This window comes from Macrosteles quadrilineatus, unplaced genomic scaffold, assembly GCF_028750875.1.
Source record: "Macrosteles quadrilineatus isolate MER2022 unplaced genomic scaffold, UCM_ALF_1.0 Scaffold_7__1_contigs__length_78375512, whole genome shotgun sequence".
NCBI lineage: Eukaryota > Metazoa > Arthropoda > Insecta > Hemiptera > Cicadellidae > Macrosteles > Macrosteles quadrilineatus.
The window spans coordinates 42,689,514-42,708,954 of NW_026542600.1; the positions used below are offsets into that span (position 1 = coordinate 42,689,514).

General features: G+C 34.0%; 1 protein-coding gene across 6 annotated transcripts in view; it reads right to left on the minus strand.

The window, feature by feature from the left end:
* Positions 1-62: 62 nt before the first annotated feature.
* The window catches only part of LOC128998701 (filamin-A), a 184,286-nt gene continuing 164,907 nt past the window's right edge, over positions 63-19,441 (minus strand). For all 6 annotated transcript variants that reach the window (XM_054424946.1, XM_054424945.1, XM_054424947.1 and 3 more), the window contains 7 exons: positions 18,462-18,626; positions 17,899-18,138; positions 5,900-6,093; positions 4,754-4,979; positions 4,030-4,245; positions 2,512-2,718; positions 63-1,777 (listed from right to left, as the gene is read on the minus strand). In XM_054424946.1, the coding sequence (XP_054280921.1) occupies positions 1,593-1,777; positions 2,512-2,718; positions 4,030-4,245; positions 4,754-4,979; positions 5,900-6,093; positions 17,899-18,138; positions 18,462-18,626 (1,433 nt within the window). In that variant the 3' untranslated portion in view covers positions 63-1,592. The remainder of the gene's footprint in view (positions 1,778-2,511; positions 2,719-4,029; positions 4,246-4,753; positions 4,980-5,899; positions 6,094-17,898; positions 18,139-18,461; positions 18,627-19,441) is intronic.

Genomic DNA, 19,441 nt, shown 5'->3' on the forward strand with positions numbered 1-19,441 from the left:
ACCTAAATGATTCTGATTATGTAACATACAAGTATGGTAGGGTAGGAAGGAAAACAAATAAATGGCACAATATATGTACATGTTTATTCAAAAATAAAACCTACATTATTGCAAAATAAAAAGGAAAAGAATACTTAAAAAACAGGTGATCAACTTAAAGCTAAGTAATATATTTATTTGATTACTGTCGGACCATTATGAAAATAGATACTTAGTCGTATAAATACATTTTCAAAGCCTCTTTTATGATTAATTAAACACAAATAAGATCAATTGCATAAAATGAACGTTTTATTATTATCTTACCAAGTAGGATTGGTAGATACAAAAAGAAAAATATTTAAGGCACAAGGGTGACTATATTCAAAGCCAAAATATATAAATGAGCCTTCTAAATTGCTTGTTTTGTGCTTCATCATGTTAACAAATAAACGATCTCTGTACAGTAAAATAAAAGATTGGTGTGGTAAATCTATACCTCAGTACCTACACTTATCAAAACTACAGAGCAAATGAAGAATTTACTTACTTAATACATCAAAAAGGCAATAGTTGCCAAAACACAACTGCTAGAACATAGTGAAGTAAAAAGTAAAAAGTTACAATCATAAAATAAAAAAATCTAAACAGAAAATGTATAGTTTTATACAGATTTTTCCAGGGTACCACTTGGTATTTGTATAGTTTTCACATGAAAAATACTTAAGAACACATAAATTCACAAACATAAATGATTGCAAGAAGGATACTTACTTAAATTATATTCACATACAAAATAACACAAATAAGTGATTCATTCACTTTGTCTTCTAAGTTAGTCAACTTGTCTTCTTAAATGTAACACATAAGGTTGTGTTTATAATATTTGGCTCTAATATTCATTATGACAACATGAAAAGCAAGTTGATAGAAACAGTATAACAATGTTGTTAAACTTAATGTCACAGTTTGAAACTTATGGCTATTGTTAGTACATCAGTACTAATTTTAAATTTCAAAATTTGATGTAAAATGTATTCACAATTTTACAAGAGATAATGTTTTCCTGTGGTTCAATACAGCCTACTTATCTACTTTGATTAATTTCAGTAATTACATTACAATTGGAAAACCTCAGCAAGGAAATTAAAAAGTGATATGAAATACGCCTGATGATGTTTGGTCGCTACAATCTATTAAGGCTTGTACATTCACTTGACATCAACACCTTCAATTAGTTTTAGTTGATAAATATTAATTAGTCTGGATATAGATGTATTGGAAAAAGTCCTTGCTGGGATTTCATCATTTGCTGTGTTAGCACAATAAATCAATTATTCTGCAAAATCTCTGATAATGACATCCAATTGCTCATTTATGTTCTAATTTACATAATAATGACTAGTAAAAAGCTCAATTTTATAAAACTTTTATATAAAATATTGATCTTAAAGATTTCTATGAAATAACTTAAAACATTTAAAGCAATAACAATTAAATAATAAAAAATATAAACGAACAAAATATTTTCAACAATCAAAACTAAAAAAATATATAAATAGTTTGAAAAATGAAGGTAAAATGGCAATCGATGATTGTATTGATGGAAGGATTTAAACATCGACCTTGAAGGGAGATCCTGGGATGTGCTCATCTCCCCACCTGACGATGACAATGTAGTCTCCTCGCTCCCTGACTACATAGTTAACTGTGAAGTTGTTGCGACCCATGTGTTTCACGTATACTTCATCACACGGTCCCTTGGGTCCGTATATTCCAACATACAGAATGTTGTTTCCTGCCAAAATACGATAAATTTAAAAAATGAAGTAGTAGAAGTTATATTGTGAGACAATTTTGAATAATTTAATTTAAGCCACATAGAAAAAAAAAACATCAGAATATTTACTAATTTAGTTATTTAAATTAAATCATTTTTTTTTATTACATGAAGTCAAAGTATCCTAATTTATTACCTCTTGTTGTTATGAAGTATACAATTGAGCTACATTTACAATAACATAACCTCAAGAAAGGAATTTGTTCATCATTGACTGGACGGTTTTATGAAACCTAAATACTGGTGCTGAAAATGTTGATCCCCACCTAATTGGTCGAAAACTATACCCACCCCTAGTGAAAATATTTGTGATGCAGAAGCCCATATAATATATAAACTCATAAAATAAAAAAAAAACATAATAATGAAAATTTGAATAATTTGGCAAAATAGTGACGAGTCTAACTAAATTGTTGTCAGTTAACGTGTAAAAACTGCCTATAAATGTAGATATTTAACACCAAAGAAACATACTATAGTTCGGCCGCTTAGAAAACGACCTGCGCGCTAATGCTAAACCAGTGCTGGAGGAGGTCGCTTTCTAAGCGGCCGAACTATAGTACCGAGCTGATTGTCAAGAAGGTTATTTGCTATGATTTTGGAAACATTGGTACCATGCTATCAATAACGTCTAACACTCGACAATTAAACACTCAACAAAAACTTAACCCAACTTATCACCAAACACTTACCGGCATCTGCGCAACTAACAGTGAACATGTTCTGTTTTTGGAGGTAGGCCTTCTTAAGACCCATGCCTTTGCATGTTACTTTGCTGGCATCAGACTTGAACAGTGGCAATACCACCCCTTGACCTGCTTTGTTCTTGGCCACCTTCTGAACTGTTTCCACAACCACTGATGATGTTTCCTGGGCTCCCCGCTCTGCCAGATCTTCACCTATAACAAGGAATCAAAATCAGAAACTTTTCCGGCATTGATTTTATTTTTTACCCTACAATCTGTTCTATGAAAAAGATTAACAATAAGTAAATATTATAAAATACAACAAGTAACATTCGGGATATAAAACAAACTGTTAAGCACTGTCAATAACAACAATAATTTTGAAATAAATCACTTCACAAAAACCAAAAGGGCAGGTCCAGAATTGAAGGTCTTTTAGGTCTATAAATTGTTTCAGTATTGTCGAATGTGTGAATTTTTAATTTTGAATTTGAAATTGGAATTCAAGCAAGTTCAGTGCAAAATCATTTGGATGAGAGACGAGATTCCAATTTTGAAACATATTTCTCACTCAACTTTGTGATTTCTTCCCTGATTGTGGGTTCCATAAGGTCCTCATGCAGTGTTCTGTTAGATGAAACACAGGATTGAAAAAGACTAAACTAATTATTAAACTAACAATGGGATAAGACAATGTACAACAGAAGTTCAATTTACTAATTTTGCATCAAACATTTAGATTTAAACTCTACGTGATAAATAACTGCTATGTTTAATATGGTAGGGTAAGCTTAAGTTGAGCTTATGAGAGAGTATTGCTATGCTATACATATATCTTTTGTAATATTTTAAAAGTAAAATTTGATTCCAAAATAGTAAATCGTATATTTTGTAAGTAGTCCCTAAAGTGGCCCAAGCTCAAGTTTGACAAAAACAGAAAGGAAAACTAGCAAGAGCTGAAGAGATGTTTTCCTTTGGTGTCATAATGTACCATTATTTGAGCTAATTAGTAATTTTCAAAGCAAAGATTCTTGGTATTTTGTAGGTTGTATGAAAATGTTAAATTACTTAACAAAACCAATGCCCTCAGTATTGGATGAGTTATGTTGGTATTTTTCATGTCACTGTAAAGTACGGACCAAGCTACCAGATAAACTGGTCAGAAATAAAATGTTCAGATTGCCTATTTATTCATCGTTAAGCAAGTTTAAGGTGCAAGTCAACATCAACTGTATAAAATCATCACACATTTCAGTAGTTGGCTTGTAACTCGCTGTGCACTTCAATCATTGGTAAGTTTTTCACTAATAAAATCTAAATCAAAATCGTATTACTTCCAACATAAAAAGCACTGGTAAATAATTATATACCAAGGTAAAATTCCTCATTAAATGTATACCTCATTAAATAAATATTTAATTAATTCTAATTTTAATGGCGACTAAATTACCATACCATATTTTCAAATTAATTTGAAGTTTTTGTTTAGTTTTAAAATATAATATCCTTAATCTATTTACACACCTGTGCATGTGACTTTAAAGGGAGATCCAACGATGTGATAGCTGTTGTACTTAAGACTGATGTAATAGTCTCCTGGAACTAACGGCGTGTAGCGCACTTTGTAGCCCTCCTCCACCTCAGTACAGTCCATGGACACCTTGCTGGGTCCATCGATGGTCACGGCCAGAGTCCCGGCACCAGCATTGCACGTGTCTACTATGAAGTCTGTCTTCGCACCTGTAGGCAATGTGAGAGCCAAACTGAGAAAACACGCCAGTATTGTACAGGGGTTTCATAAAATAATTATGGGTTTGAGCCTTGACCATGGAGAGTAGAAGATATCCCATCCATACAAACCCCATATTGTTGATCGGTTGTGCGACATACAACTGATTAAAGTATGCCCGTCACTACATTTGATCAGTATAGAAACTTTAGCAGTGCTGTATCGGCTCAATCCTTGCTTTGCTAGACATACACAGGGTTAAGACCGCTTTGACTGGAACCAAGAGAGAAAACAGGATTCCAACAGTAGCCCTGGCAACAGCTGGTCCTTAAGGACAATATGTCTACTTCAGTTTCGGTTTGTTATTAAATTAAATAAAACTGAAAAGCTGTAAATATTATTATTATTGTTTTAAATTCATATACATATAAAAATTAAAGCCCTAGTTTCAGAATCCCCAAATCAAAACAATAATAATATCATAATCAATGTGGAGTCATCATAATCAATTGCAGTTACCTGTCTTGATTTCGTTAAGTCCGGGTCCGCTAGCGTGTACTGCTGCTGGGTCGCCGTCCTCCTTGCCGACCTTGATCCTGAATGGAGATCCAGGTATGTGAACACTGTTAAATTTGACGTGGATGTTGTGAATGCCATTTTCTCGTGGCATGAATCGGATGGAGTATGTGTCCGGGTCGATGGATTGAATAAAGCAGTCGTCTTCCGCACCAGATGGAGAAACAATCTGTAAAAATAATTTTTGTCAGATACACATGTGATATTTAAAATACAGGAAATTTTACATAAAATACTTACATAAAATACTTGCAGTTGACTCCCTTGTATCGTGCAAAAATTTATGTAGGGTAATAACTAGGCATGGTACCAAAAATCTCTTAACGGTTGTTACCATTTGTAAAATTGGATGGTGACGTCACCGTGGAGGGGATGAATGTAGATTTTACCCTACTTCAGGAGCAATATAAGAGAGTTGTCGGAGTAGCCCTCTGAACAATGTTGACCGTCAACCATCTAATGTAAACAACATGAACGAACCCCTAAGCAGCAATGTCTAGCGATAGCAGATATTAACAATTCAAAACATTTCAAGCACTAGTAAGTGTAGAATATTCACACATGTTCTGGGCAGGATTCTTTTTTATATTTTTATCCAATACTTTTAAGAAATTAAATTAGTTTTGCTCTCATAAAAATTAATAATAATTATTTTTCAAATCATAACCTTTTAAAAAGCATAGTTACGAGTCAAAATATTACAGGAAACATTAATGTTGATTTAGGCAAAAATAACCATAGTTACTAAACAAACAAAATATTTAAAAAAACTAATAATTGTGGTGTTTATTTTTTAGGCCCTTTTAAACCTAAAAGCATCGAATATATGGTAAAATGTCTACAGTATCCAAAAAATTTTCAGTTTCCAAAGGACTACATCAGTTTTGGAAAGATCCAATTCCATCATCAGGTCTGATTCAAGAATCCATCCACTTCTCACTTGTCCATTATTAAAAAAAAAAAAAAATAGATACTCACAGGTACGCACAAAAAAAAGAAAAAAAATGTAAGGGTACATGTATCGTGATGGTCAAAACCAGCTTTGGTGGCAGCTTAAATGGTTAAATGTTTTAAACTAAGACAATGTACCTTCGCATCAAGTTGGCCCTTGGCTCCGTTTTTCCTGACGAGGAACTGAGCAGGCTTGTCAGGATGTACCCCTGTTGTGGGGAACTGGGCAACCTCTAGCTTGTGTGCATCTCCTTGGGCTGGAGAGATGAACAGCTTGTAGGGTGAGTCGGGGATGTGCTGATCATTGAACTTGATACCCACTCGGTACTCCCCTGAAACAATGAGTTAAAGATTAAAATCATCTTACAAATCTACATCTCTTTATTTCTTAGTGTTTATCCAAGCATTTTAAATCTTTTTTTGTAAAGAAACATCCTGAACTCTTGACACTTTTGATAATGTCAAAAAGCAAAAAGTATAAAGGTGAGAACTATAAACACTCAGCTACCCTGACAACTATTTTAGGAACATGATAAGCAAATAGAAAGAGTTTTTTGTAAAAGTATTTTATAAAGAAACTACTGTATAATCTAATTTTTTTATGGTAGTTTTTAGGTGAAGCGTGATGAATGAGTGTAGAATAGATGAGCAGAAATCTAACTTTTTACTAAGATAACGTGGGATTATCAAGGGAAACCTCACATGGACACAAAAAAGAAAAACTAATATTTTATATACAAATTACCTCCCTCTCACCCACTAAAAACCTCTGACAGTCATCAGATTAGTCTAGTTTTAAGTTTTTAGATTGTTCGAGTTTTCGGTTTTAGATCTCAGTAAAATATTAGTTGGTTTATTAAATATTAAATATTTTATTGTATTCCAAAGCTACTAACATTTCAAAATGTTTTCTATTGGAGCCATTTAAACTCTGGACTTGTTACCATCAAAGTTGACCTGCTTTTAGAAAACATCATTAACAGATTGATGACCGAATGAAAAATTACAACTGATTTTATAAACTATCTTTCAAACCGGTATTTTTGGATTTGAGGGTCACTATAACCAATTCACTAATTGAACAACTGTACTCATATTTGCATACAATCACAATAATATTTAATAATTTCCACATGAGTAACTATACCTAAAGACATAGATACAAAATGTATACACACATAGGCACTGCAACAATTTTCTTTATAAAATAAACAATGTTGACTAATATACATTGGATCTGTTGACAGTTATTTTAAATTCATATTAGTCAATACTTAAGTGTAAAATTAAAGTCAGACCAAAATCATGTGGTTTTGTAAGTAGCTAACAATTTTCAGTTAGTTTTCTTACAATATTTACATTTAGTTTTGGCACAGCGAAAAAGGATCTGCATTATTGGTTTAAGAGTTTAAAAAAACTATTTACATACATATAAAAAGTTTTGAAAAATAATGATTTGGGCTTATCAGGACCCTAAAACGAAACAATGACCCAACTCATAGTCTCACCATCAAAAGAAATGATAATAGTTTATTCTTTCTGGAAAACGGTCAATAAAAACAAACAATGTTACATTTTTCTCTGTTAAACTAAAGATGGGAACTGTAAGATGTTGAATGATGGGTTTTCTGCGAAACTGAGTTCACTTATTACTTTTGGCACAGCTTCAAGCATGACTCAACAAGATCCAAAAATAAAATCTGCAGATCATCCACAAGTTTGGTGAATCCTTCTGCAGCTGTTTTGGAACATCTTAAGAAGTATTTTGGGTTTATCTATACAAAGTGATATCATGTGTGTCATATGAATGTTATAAACAGGGGAATAATGTTTATAACAACTTGTGTGTGAAAGATCAAAAAGAATATATGTTATTTTGAAGTTTCACTCATCAACATTTTCTATATATTTTACCCACTTTACGCTTTCAATATAAAATTATGTTGAATATCAAAATCGTGAATGTAACCATATATTAAATCATAGAATATATAAATTATTACAAAACAAACATATTATAGGACAGTTTAATATTTTCTTGTTGTTACACATTATTATAAAGTATTTAATTGTATTTGAAAATAACTCTAAGGAAATTGGGCCTATACAAATTATGCTCATAGACACTGTCTGATTAATTTTGCCATGATTTTCAAACTTATTTTCTTCAACTTATGCAGAATGTTAAAATGTGTTATACACATACAATTTTAAATTTGTGATCGTTAACATTTTAAATAGCCAACAAATTGTTTAAGAGGATGATAAAATGAGCACAAATTTGTATTGGAAATATTCTAAACTAAGAAAGCCATCATTAATATATAATTAAATGAATGCAAATTAGGTGAGAGGAAGAGCACGGTTACCTTTGTCATGGTCGTTATCGTTGACCAGAATGGACTGGCTCGTAGTATACATTCTGGACTATCTACGCCTCCCTACCGCCCATTCATACTCTCGACTGACATGTACCATCTTGTGTTATCCTCTATTTTTAGCTCACTCCCACCACTACTAGTATTTACCTGATTTAAAAATTCTCCATGAAGTTGGCTTGGAGCCAGGGGTTACTAGTGCTCAGTCCTTATCATTTAAAGCATAGTGATTTCATCCAGTGATGCCTTTGATCAATGAAGGGGCAAACTGCTTTATACAAGTTTGGAAACTGTATTTTTTAAATTATTATTTTTACTTTTTCCCCGTATACATAGTATATGGAGAAAGTATTGTTTTCGTCAACATTTTTGAGTTTGAGTTTTGAGTGGATATATCCGTTTTTTCCCTGAACCCAAAAAGTGGTTTTCAAGGTGATGTCTGTCCATAGGTGTCTGTCTGTATGTGTGGATATGTACAGAGCTATAGACCACACCTGTTGTCCGATTTTGATGAAATTTGGTATGTAGGTACTAATCCATGGTATCTCCAGGTATTTGTTCATTTTTTAGAAATTTAGATTTTTAATGATAATTTTCCCATAAAACCCATAAAATGATGGAAAAAATCCAATTTTCTCAAAAATGGCATGAATGATTTTGATAAAAATGTATTATGTTATAGTCCCTTGTATTATGAATAAAATGGTACAAATCCAATTTTTTTAAACTACGGTTCCAAAGTTATTGTAACTTAATATGTTATTTTCCTATATAACCCCATGAAATAAAAAAATCAGATTTTAGAAAAAAAAGTTGGTTTTGATTAAAATTAGTAGGCTATGTTACCGTATGTATGGTCCTTTAAATTTTGAAAAAAAATGGTACAAATCCCATTACCGTAAAAATTACGGTTCAAAAGTTATTGTAACTTATGTTATTTTCTTATGAAAAAAACCATAAAATAAAAAAAATTGGATTTTAGGAAAAGCCGGGTTTTATTAAAATTAATGTGTTATGGTCCTGATAGTAATTACAAACAAAATAGTGCAACCCTCCATTGCTGTAACAATTACGGTTCAAAGGTTAATGCAACTTTTGTGATTTTTCTCTATAAAATATCATAGTTACTCCCGTACCGCTTACCCATGATAAAGGTTGTTGGAGTCAATATATGAATTTGAAACCAGGATTCTAGTTAAAACTTTACTCAGATTTATATTACTTAGATATAAGTTTTATTTATTTATTTATTAACGGATACACCATTTATTTTTTCATGATAGTAGGTTTGGGCACACTTATAGTTAAAGCACAGTTCAGAGTTTTTACTGTTATTTAGATATTGAATGTGATATCAAGGAGGTTTTCAATTAATCAATGATAGGATTCTAAAAATATTTTTCAGACATATGTAAAATTTAATTAAAGTACCCTTTCTTTCAATATACTCGTAAGAATCCAACACCATTAAATTGGTTATAATTTTCAAATCTTATTTAAAATTGTTTTTAAGTTTTACCTTTTCTATTGCTCTTATGTTCTATATGCCCAAATAATTATTGGTATGTCAAAAAGTACTAATCATCAGTTGTAATACATAACGAAGTAAAATTATGAAAAGGAAAATTGAGATTTCAATTTTTTATTTTTATTGAAAAGAATTAAATAAGGTGACTGATTGTACTCTCACTGGTTTTAAATGGTATGGAGACTATAATACTATAATCCAACTTCTCTGCCCGGTTTTCTCCTAAACTTAAATCTCTGGTCTACAAGAAAAAACATCTACACAAAAGGTTTAAAGAGACACTTAACATCGAGATTTACGATGAATTTAGAACTGTAAGGAACACTTGTAAATCTTTGGTCAAAGCCTGCCATATATCATACTTAGAGAGGGTTGAGGACAGTTTAAGATCTAATCCAAAATCTTTCTGGAGTCACGTAAAATCTTTAAATAAAACCAAAAGCATTCCTAGTAGTATCCATTACAATGGTTTATCAACTGACAGCCCCTCACTCATGTGCAACTTGTTTGCTGATTACTTCTCGACGATTTATAAGACTCCTGGTGCAGCTCATCCTGCTCCTTGCCTACTTATGTCTGGTCAAACTCTCACCTCCTGGCATATTTCTGCTTCAGACGTGGATAAGAAACTTAAGAATTTGGATGTCTCTAAAGGTGCAGGTCCGGATGACATAACTCCTGCCGCACTCAAGTTTTGTTCGGACAGCTTGGCCCCCCATCTCTCAATCCTCTTCTCTTCCCTTCTTAGAAGAGGTATATTTCCACGTAACCTCAAGCCTGGATTTCTGGTCCCTATTCACAAGAGTGGTGATGCAGATGACGTCAACAACTATAGGCCAATAGTTATTCAGTCCGCATTGGCAAAGATATTTGAGAGTTTGGTTCTAGATGTTGTGGAGTTCACCTACAGGAGTTCAATCATCCCTCAACAACATGGCTTCCGTTCTGGCAAATCCACGGTCACCAACCTGATGGTATTATGGTTTGACAGCTACCTATCGGGACGCACACTCAGAGTCAAGCTTTCATCCAACATCTCCAAACCGATTCAGGTGACTTCTGGTGTGCCACAGGGGTCACACATGGGACCATTCTTGTTCAGCATGTTTGTCAATGACGTTGGGGACTCGGTGAACTGTGAGTATCTTGTTTGCAGACGATATCAAGATCTACAAGAAAGAGTCTTCTCTGCAACATATTGCTGGAAAGTGTGTAGTTATGTCATTTGGAAGATGTCAGAACTTGCTTGCCTACGACTACACAATTCTAGGCACTCAGTTAAAGAGAGTGAATGGGGCTAGGGATCTTGGAGTGTTCACAACCCCTACTTTGGACCCAGGTGAACACATACAGAGAATATGCATGAAGGCCAATTCTGTACTGGGTTTAATTGCCCGTATTTCAAGGAGTGGTGCTTTCTCTACTAATACTTTGAAGATCTTGTATGTATCCTTGGTGAGACCTATTCTCAAATACTGCTCAACTGTATGGTCTCCGTTCCAAATTGGCCATATTAACTCCTTGGTAATGGTCCAAAAGCGCTTCCTTCGCCTAGTTCGAGCAGGATTTCGCTACACAGATGTAAATACTGATCATATTGCAGCTCAACTACAATTGCTGCCACTCTTATCAAGACGAACTGCATTGGATCTGATTTTCCTGTATACAATTGTCAACTACCTGGTGGACTGCCCCAAGATTATTCTGATGTTGAACTTCCAGGTTCCTCAGAGAACACGGCTACAGAACGTTTTTTCCAAGCTGCACTACCCTACATCATACATGTGTCAGAGTCCTGTACCTCGCCTAATGCGTCTCGGAAACAACGCCCATCTGGAGTTCTTCGGAATTCGTCCTACTGCCTTCAGAAGAGAGGCATTTTTGAGTGTTGTGAGCCTTGCGTGTAGTGTTGCACCTTGATTTTTTTATTATGACCATGCTTGGTCAAACTATACATTATCTCTCGTTCATGTTGATCCTGTTCTTGTGTTTGTCTTGGTCAGAGTCTACTTGTTACTATTGTATGCACTATTATTAGTATTGTTATTATGTCTTGTTATTATGTATCGTATGCATCTTGTGTCTCATTTCAGTTGTATGTCTTTGCTCGTTAACCACCTTTACTTTTTCTTGCAATGCTAGCTTCATTCTCTTTTTTTTGTTTGTTCAGAGTCTGACTTTTACTCACTATTGTATGGTACTATTTATTAATATTTATCAATATTATTACTATGTCTTGCTATTATGATTTGAATGCATCTTGTTTCTCTTTCAGTATTACTATTATGCCTTTTGCACGTTTGTATATACTCTTGCATATCTTCTTGTAATGCTAGCTTCTTTTGTTCAGAGTCCACCTTGTACTTATTTTTGTACGTTCTATTGTAGTATTACTATTCTTATGCATCTAGTGTTCACCTATTGTATTATTTAGTATTTATTATTGCTTGTTATCTCCCGTATGTAATGGTATTATTGTACAATGGCTTTACCGTGAATAAACGAATTGAATTGAATTGAAATACATTTCATATTTCTCCTTGCAGAATACCTTAGGAAGCTTATTAGTATTTAAAGAAGTAAATTTAAGTAACTATAATCTATTAATATGTACTTATTGATGAATTATCTATGGGAATGATCCTCTTTATAATCATAAGACTTAAATTTGTTTGACAATTAAGAGGAGTAATTATTATTTTTAAATTATTCTATTACTTATAGTAAAAATAGTTTCATAGTTTATGGAAAAAGTTATTTTTGTCAAATAAAACTAGCCAGTTTCTTTTGATAGGTAAATCAATAATTAATAAGTCAATTTGATAGGTAGCTTACTGTGATCCCTAAACTTCCAAGCCTTGGCATTATCACATGTATAAAAACAATTTAAGGTTGGGGGGATTAACACAGGTCTAAAAAGTTTTAAAAAGTCTTAAAAAGTAAAAAACGTAACCGTTATTCTCCAACCACTAAACACCAGATAGGGGTAGTCATTAAAGATCTATTAGTATTTTTACTTTTGTAAATATATATCATATGTCGAGTTTCTTGTAGTATCATTCAAGGTACAGATCCAACAATAAATAAAATTTAGGAACCTTGTGGAGCGTTGATTTTTCAAGAATATCACACAGTCTTAAAATTTAAGCCAAGTTTGACCAAGTATCGAGGATTGCCTTACATATCCTTATCCAATTTCCCTGTAAAAAGTAGTAATAGTACCGTAGTTTTGTGGTAAGACCTAGGTCCAGACCACTAGACATTTTCATTTTAAGGCACCAATATGCCAAAACACATGATTATTCAGATTGTTTTACATCTATAAATATGTGTGTTTCTCTAGGTACAATGTAAATTTCTGATTTAGATTAAGTATTTTTGGATTAAATGTATGAAAAGTTTGTGGAATATCAACCTAAGAAGTTAATTATTTTCTAGAACAATATTATAGACCTTTTAATTTGTTTATTTCTCTCTATTACCAATATTAAAATGGATTTATTGGCTGTTTTATTTATATATCAGTGGAAGCAAACAAGTTCATTAACATTTTCTATATATATGAAATCCAAACTGTAAAAGGCATTGTTAGACATCTGTTTTCAGTAATCTTTTACCTTTTTTAAAAAAATAAAAAATGACTACTGGTATTCTAAGATTTGTACGTATGAAACAATCACATCTCCATGGTTCTGATCGATAAACTGATTGAGCCCTGGTATGACTATGAGTCATAACTATGAGGATAACTATGAGGATAACTATGAGTCCTGAGCTCCTAAGGTACTGAGGAGTTGAGCTCTGGTACGTTGGTAAGTCTGACAGTTTGGATGAGGCTTCTAGAGAATCTGTTACACTAAATTTGCTATTGGATGGGTATAACATAAGAAGACTAGAGCTCCCAGCCACAAGAATCTCAAAGAACTCAGCATCCTCAATTGACATATGGTGTGTTCAAATATTCACACCATGATTAAAGTTGTGGTCTCTCACACAGGTTTATCAGACCACACAGGACAATACTGCACACTGGACCTTCCAAAAACAAAAGCAGCAACAACATATACATCAAGACGGAACCTTAACCACAACAATCTGCTGATCTTACAAATGAGCTCTCCACTGTAACGTGGGAACCTGTTTTGAGAACAAATAATGTGGAAGAGGCCTACTTTAATTTCAACAAAACGCTCCAGCTTGCAATTAATAATGCATGTCCAAAAAAAAGATTTCAGACTACACAAAAAAGGGGTAAACGACTGATGTATGACGAAGAAACTATGACACTTAAAAAGAAGTTTTTAATAGCACAAGACAAATTTCTCCTAACTGGTCATCCTGATGACAAGAAGATAGCTACAGATAAGAAGAAATCTTACGACCAAAAATTAAAAAAGGCAAGGCAAGAAACAAGTGCTGCATACATTGAACAAGCAGAAAACAAAGCCAAAGCCATATGGAACACCATCAATAGTGAGAGGAAAGGGAGGAAAGAGCTTGACAACAATTCTACAATAGAACTAAATGACAATGGAAAGAAACTTACTGACCCTAAAGATGTAGCAAACCGCTTTAATTATTATTTTGTAAACATAGCTGAGGAGACATTAAAACAAAACAGCAGATACAACACACCACCTATAGCTCAAAATCCTCCAGCTACCACATTAAACACTCTCTCTTCCTTCCGTCCAACAACACCTGACGAGATAGGCAGGACCATTCAATCATTAAAGAACTCTACATCATCAGGCATTGATGAAATATCTTCAAAGATCCTTAAAACATGTGCAGATGAATTAATAATGACGCTAATGAAGATTGTAAACATGTCGATGGTAGAGGGGACTTTTCCAACCAACTTGAAAACAGCCTTGGTTTTTCCTAAACACAAACAAGGGGACCTACAAAACATCTCTAACTACAGACCTATCTCGCTGCTCACATCTGTCTCCAAACTCATAGAGATGATTATAAAAGTAAGAATCCAGGAGCATCTTAGTCAAAACCAAGCATTGACAAATAGCCAACATGGGTTTGTTCCTGGAAAATCAACCACAACTGCTCTGATAGACCTTGTTGAATATATCATTGAGAACATAGAAAATGGCAACACTATCACCAGCCTGTATCTTGACTTAAGCAAGGCTTTTGATTCCTTGGGACATGATCTTATTCTAACTAAACTTCAAAATTTAGGAATCCAGCGAACAGCTCTGAAATGGTTTGCAAGTTATCTAAAAGGGCGAAGCCAAATGGTAGAAATAAAGCACACAACAAAAGGGGTTACAGATACTGTCAGATCTGAATTGCTACCGACTAACAGAGGAGTTCCCCAGGGTTGTCCTAGGGCCAGTTCTGTTTGGACTGTTTATTAATGACTTCCCAGAACACCTTGAGGAGTACAGAAAGATGGTCATGTATGCAGACGACACTGTGCTGCTTACAGCAAACAGAAACATAGATCAACTAGAAGTAAACACCTATATAGCTTTCAATATGACACAGGACTACTGTATGAAAAATGACTTAGTCCTCAATGAAAGTAAGACCAAGCAAATTACTTTTGGAAATAAAAAGTCTACAGTATCTGAAATGCCCAACCTGACAGCAGCTGAAGAAATTAAACATCTAGGTGTCATAATTGATGAAAATTTATCCTGGGATCGTCATGTAGCTTGTCTTTGCCAAAAACTCGGGCCAGCTCGCTTTGCCATAAAACGAACCAAAGAGACTAGTACCCCTGAGGCAACGAGGACTGCATACCATACATTGTTTGAAAGCCATATACGCTATGGTATCACTGTCTGGGGTGGATCCACTATGGACAATCTTAACCGGGTCCTGGTTATGCAAAAAAGGGCTATCAGAATAATAGCAGGCATAAGTAAAGAACAAAGCTGTAGAGATGCCTTCAAAAACCTGAACATCCTGACGGTGACTTCCATCTACATCCTAGAAACTGTTTTTTACTGTGTAACCAAAGACCCGCCTAAACAAAGAGATATACATGAATACAACACCAGATATGCAGGAAACTACGTGCTGCCTGGCCACAGAACAGCAATGTTTGAAAAGAAACCACTGTATGCAGGAGTGAAGATGCTTAACAAATTACCAGACCACTTGAAAATTGGAGGCCCGTTGCTGATGAAGAGGAAGCTACGGAGATGGCTGGTAGACAAAGCTTTCTACACCCTAAATGAGTTCTTTGCATGGCAAGACCACACACAACACTGAAGAGGCTTTTCCATTTCACTTTGTATCTGTAAAATTTGACGCTGTAACATTTCTTGATGAAATTGTAATAAAGAAATTGTCTATTGTCTATTCAAACACTTTCGGTCTGATTCTTATTTTCCTGCTACAGAGTTGCAAAATCTCGTTTTATCAATAGTTGAACCATCAAAATTTTCCACGAACCTTCTAAACTTAGACATTGATGCAGAGGTTCCAGTCACAAACCTCCCAGAAGAATGGCTAACTACTTAGGTGCTATCTTTGGCTGGACTATATGTTTGTACAATATAGTGGAACTCCTTCAGTGGATGTTTCTTAAAGAATATTCTTTGTATTAATAGAGGACTTACCTACATCATACACTGTAGGTGCATTAAGCTAATTAATGATGATTATACTGCTCCCTAACTAAAAACTTAACTAATGCCATGGGTGTAAAAAAATCTTATTGCTTGGTTGTAAGATTGAAGAATTGTTAACAGAGCACCATCTTAATATAATTTGAATAATCCAACCTAACACAACAGACCAAACTATAGATGGTGATGGTGTTTGTCTTAAAGGAAAAAATATATAAAAAAATTCTAAAATGTGTGAAATTGTATGTCATAATCTAATTAGGCAGCATCTGATAACTAGTAAAAGTGTTAATTTAAGTAAATTCTTGTTATTAAATAGTTTGACTTTTTCACTGTCGGAAACTAGATGAACAGTTGAAACAGCTGTCCTTGATTTCTGGTCTTCAAAAACATTTGTCTAGCCAAAGAGGTAGCTGATCTTCTTAGAGTCAGTCAAAATGCTCGTCATTCATTAATATTTGGCTTAACCTACTCACTTTGGTGAGTCTGAATAAAATTAAATATAATACTCAGTTCACGATGCAACCTCAACAATCCAACCTAAACCTGTGCTTACATTTAAGCACTTAATTTAATAAGTAACTCCAAAACAACTCAAGCTTTGGTAAACAACTTTTTGATGGCCTCCATTTTTAGACTTTTTACATTTCCAAACCATCATCACAAATTTAAAAATAAAAAATTAGCTGAAAACACTAGTACTGCAACAATTAAAAATATAACATAGAGTGATACACGACCTCTTAGCCAGTACTCTGCACACTGAAATTAAGATGTAAAAGGAAGAAGAGAGGTAGGAAGGACAAACTGTTCGGCAGTGTGAAAATATAAAGAAAATACAATCAAGTACAGCACTTGAAGCCTGGTGTGTAACCATAGATGGGATTAACAATTCTGGGATTAACAATAGATGAAAGTTTGAATTGGGATAAACACACACAGAAAGTTTTAACCAAAACTAACTCTGGAATGGCCGCATTATCAAAAATGTCCTTCAGAATTATGCTTAAGCTTAAAGGAGATGATTCCGCAAAAGAACATTTTGAGAAATTACAAATTTTTACAATTTATGGGCAATATATTTATAAAACAATTCTTATCGCAAAAAAAAAAATGAATCCGAGCAAGTAATAAATTCAGTGCATTCTTATAATTTGAGGAGGAGAAGAGAATTTGTCCAGCCTCACAAATTAAAATTTTTTGAAAAAACACTCATGTTGGTAACGAATTTCTAAAATTTGTCCCTGAATTCATAAAAGAAACAAACCTATCTAAATTCAAGAAGATTCTAAAAGAGCATATAATAAATCTAGCTTTATATTCTTTTGATGAATTTTCCACCTCCTATAAATAGAAATAGTATTTTTATTTTAAGTACTCTGACACTATTCACTGTACCACCAATGTATATGATTTATGACGAATAAACATGTTTGAATATGAATATGAATATGTATCTTCTGGGTACTCCTCAGTTGGCAATGAAGATGGATTGACTACTAAGGTGAACATTCAAGCCACACAAAAACATGTAGCGGATGTTCTCACAGTACTCTCTTATCTACATGTAAGGTCAGATAATCGAGACTCTATATTAGTAATAATATTTATAGAATCAAGTAGGTATCTAACCTGGCTCAGTAACTGTGTAGCTGACATAGCAAGAGCCGTCCTTACGATCCTTGAAGCCTATCTCAGCCTTGCTCGGACCCTCGACTGAGATGGCTAGGGACCCAGCTCCAGCCTCCCGAGTCCAGACGTTGAACTCACACGGCTCTCCTTGTGTTCCCCGCTCCAGTCCCGGACCACCAGCATGTACCCGGTGAGCTCCTCCGTCACGCAGAGGACCTACTGTGAACTGGAATGGAGATCCTGTAAACATGACAGACATTGTATCAGATTAATATCTACGGTTAATAATGTCTGATAATTGTGTATAGCATGTGTTTTGTAACAATGTTTGAAAATCAAGCTTTTAGCAAACTCTTCGTGCTAGGTTATATCTCTATCTCAAGTCTCAAGTAATATGATCTGGCTGTTTGAAGTTTTATTCAATTGTCATTCTTAAGTAGCACTATTTTTTATTATAACTGTGGTTAGTACATTTTAGATTTATTGGTCTATCATATGTGGTTTATGATATCCCTTCAAATAGTTCTACGAAGTGACTAAAAACAGTGTAGTAGTTTACTAACCAGGAATGTGGATGTCCTTGTATTTGACTGACACAGTGTGGACTCCCAACTCCTTGGGTACAAAGTGGACAGCGTACAGACCATCCTCTACCTCATTGATCTCTGCATCTTCAGTCACTCCTCCAGGCGATGTCACAGTCGCAGTCAGGTCAAAAGAGGTGATTCCTGAACAAGCATAAAATGTTTACCATAGTTGTTAACAGCAAGAAATGAAAATGTAGTGATGATAAGAATACAATTTTTCTGTCATCGGAAAACATTTTACTAATTGTTTAGGAACGTAGTATTCATCAATACCAGGATATGACTAGTGCTGTACTTGTAGCGAGCCTTGCATTTGTAAAATGATAGTTCTCTGGCATTTATTGCCAATTTCCCTTCAACATGGTTTTTCTTGTTTTTGGATAACAGAATTCTATCAGACATCAAGTTGTTGATTCATGGCTCGATGCCTGGGCAGTTGAATAAAAAAGGAGTTTGGTAAACTGAATTAGTAAAATTTTTTACAGCAGTAGACTATGTGTAGGCAAATGAACTTTTCACAACCCTCGTTAAATCTAGGATATTGATATAGGTCTCAGAAAGGATAAATATTATGTTTTGAAAAAGAACTCCCTAGTTTTTGATAATTATTTGAACACATTCATATTATTCTGACCAATATACAGAATTAGAGGGAAATAGAGTAGATTTTTGAAACACTGGTCACTCACTAGTACACCTTGGTATGTGAACTGTTTTTAACCCTTGAAACCAACCAATGAGTTCACTTAAACCCAGAAGTATAGACATTTAGGACTGGCTTGATTTCACAGCCTCCTAGAAGCCCACACACATAAACCACTGAACTTTTCCCTAGGTGGATCAGGTTATGTCAAGAAATTTTCTTATACAGAAAAGATTGACATTGGACATTCACCATCTTTCTCAGAAGATCTTGGTTGCAGTAGCATTAGTCACTCCCTACATATTCAATGTTT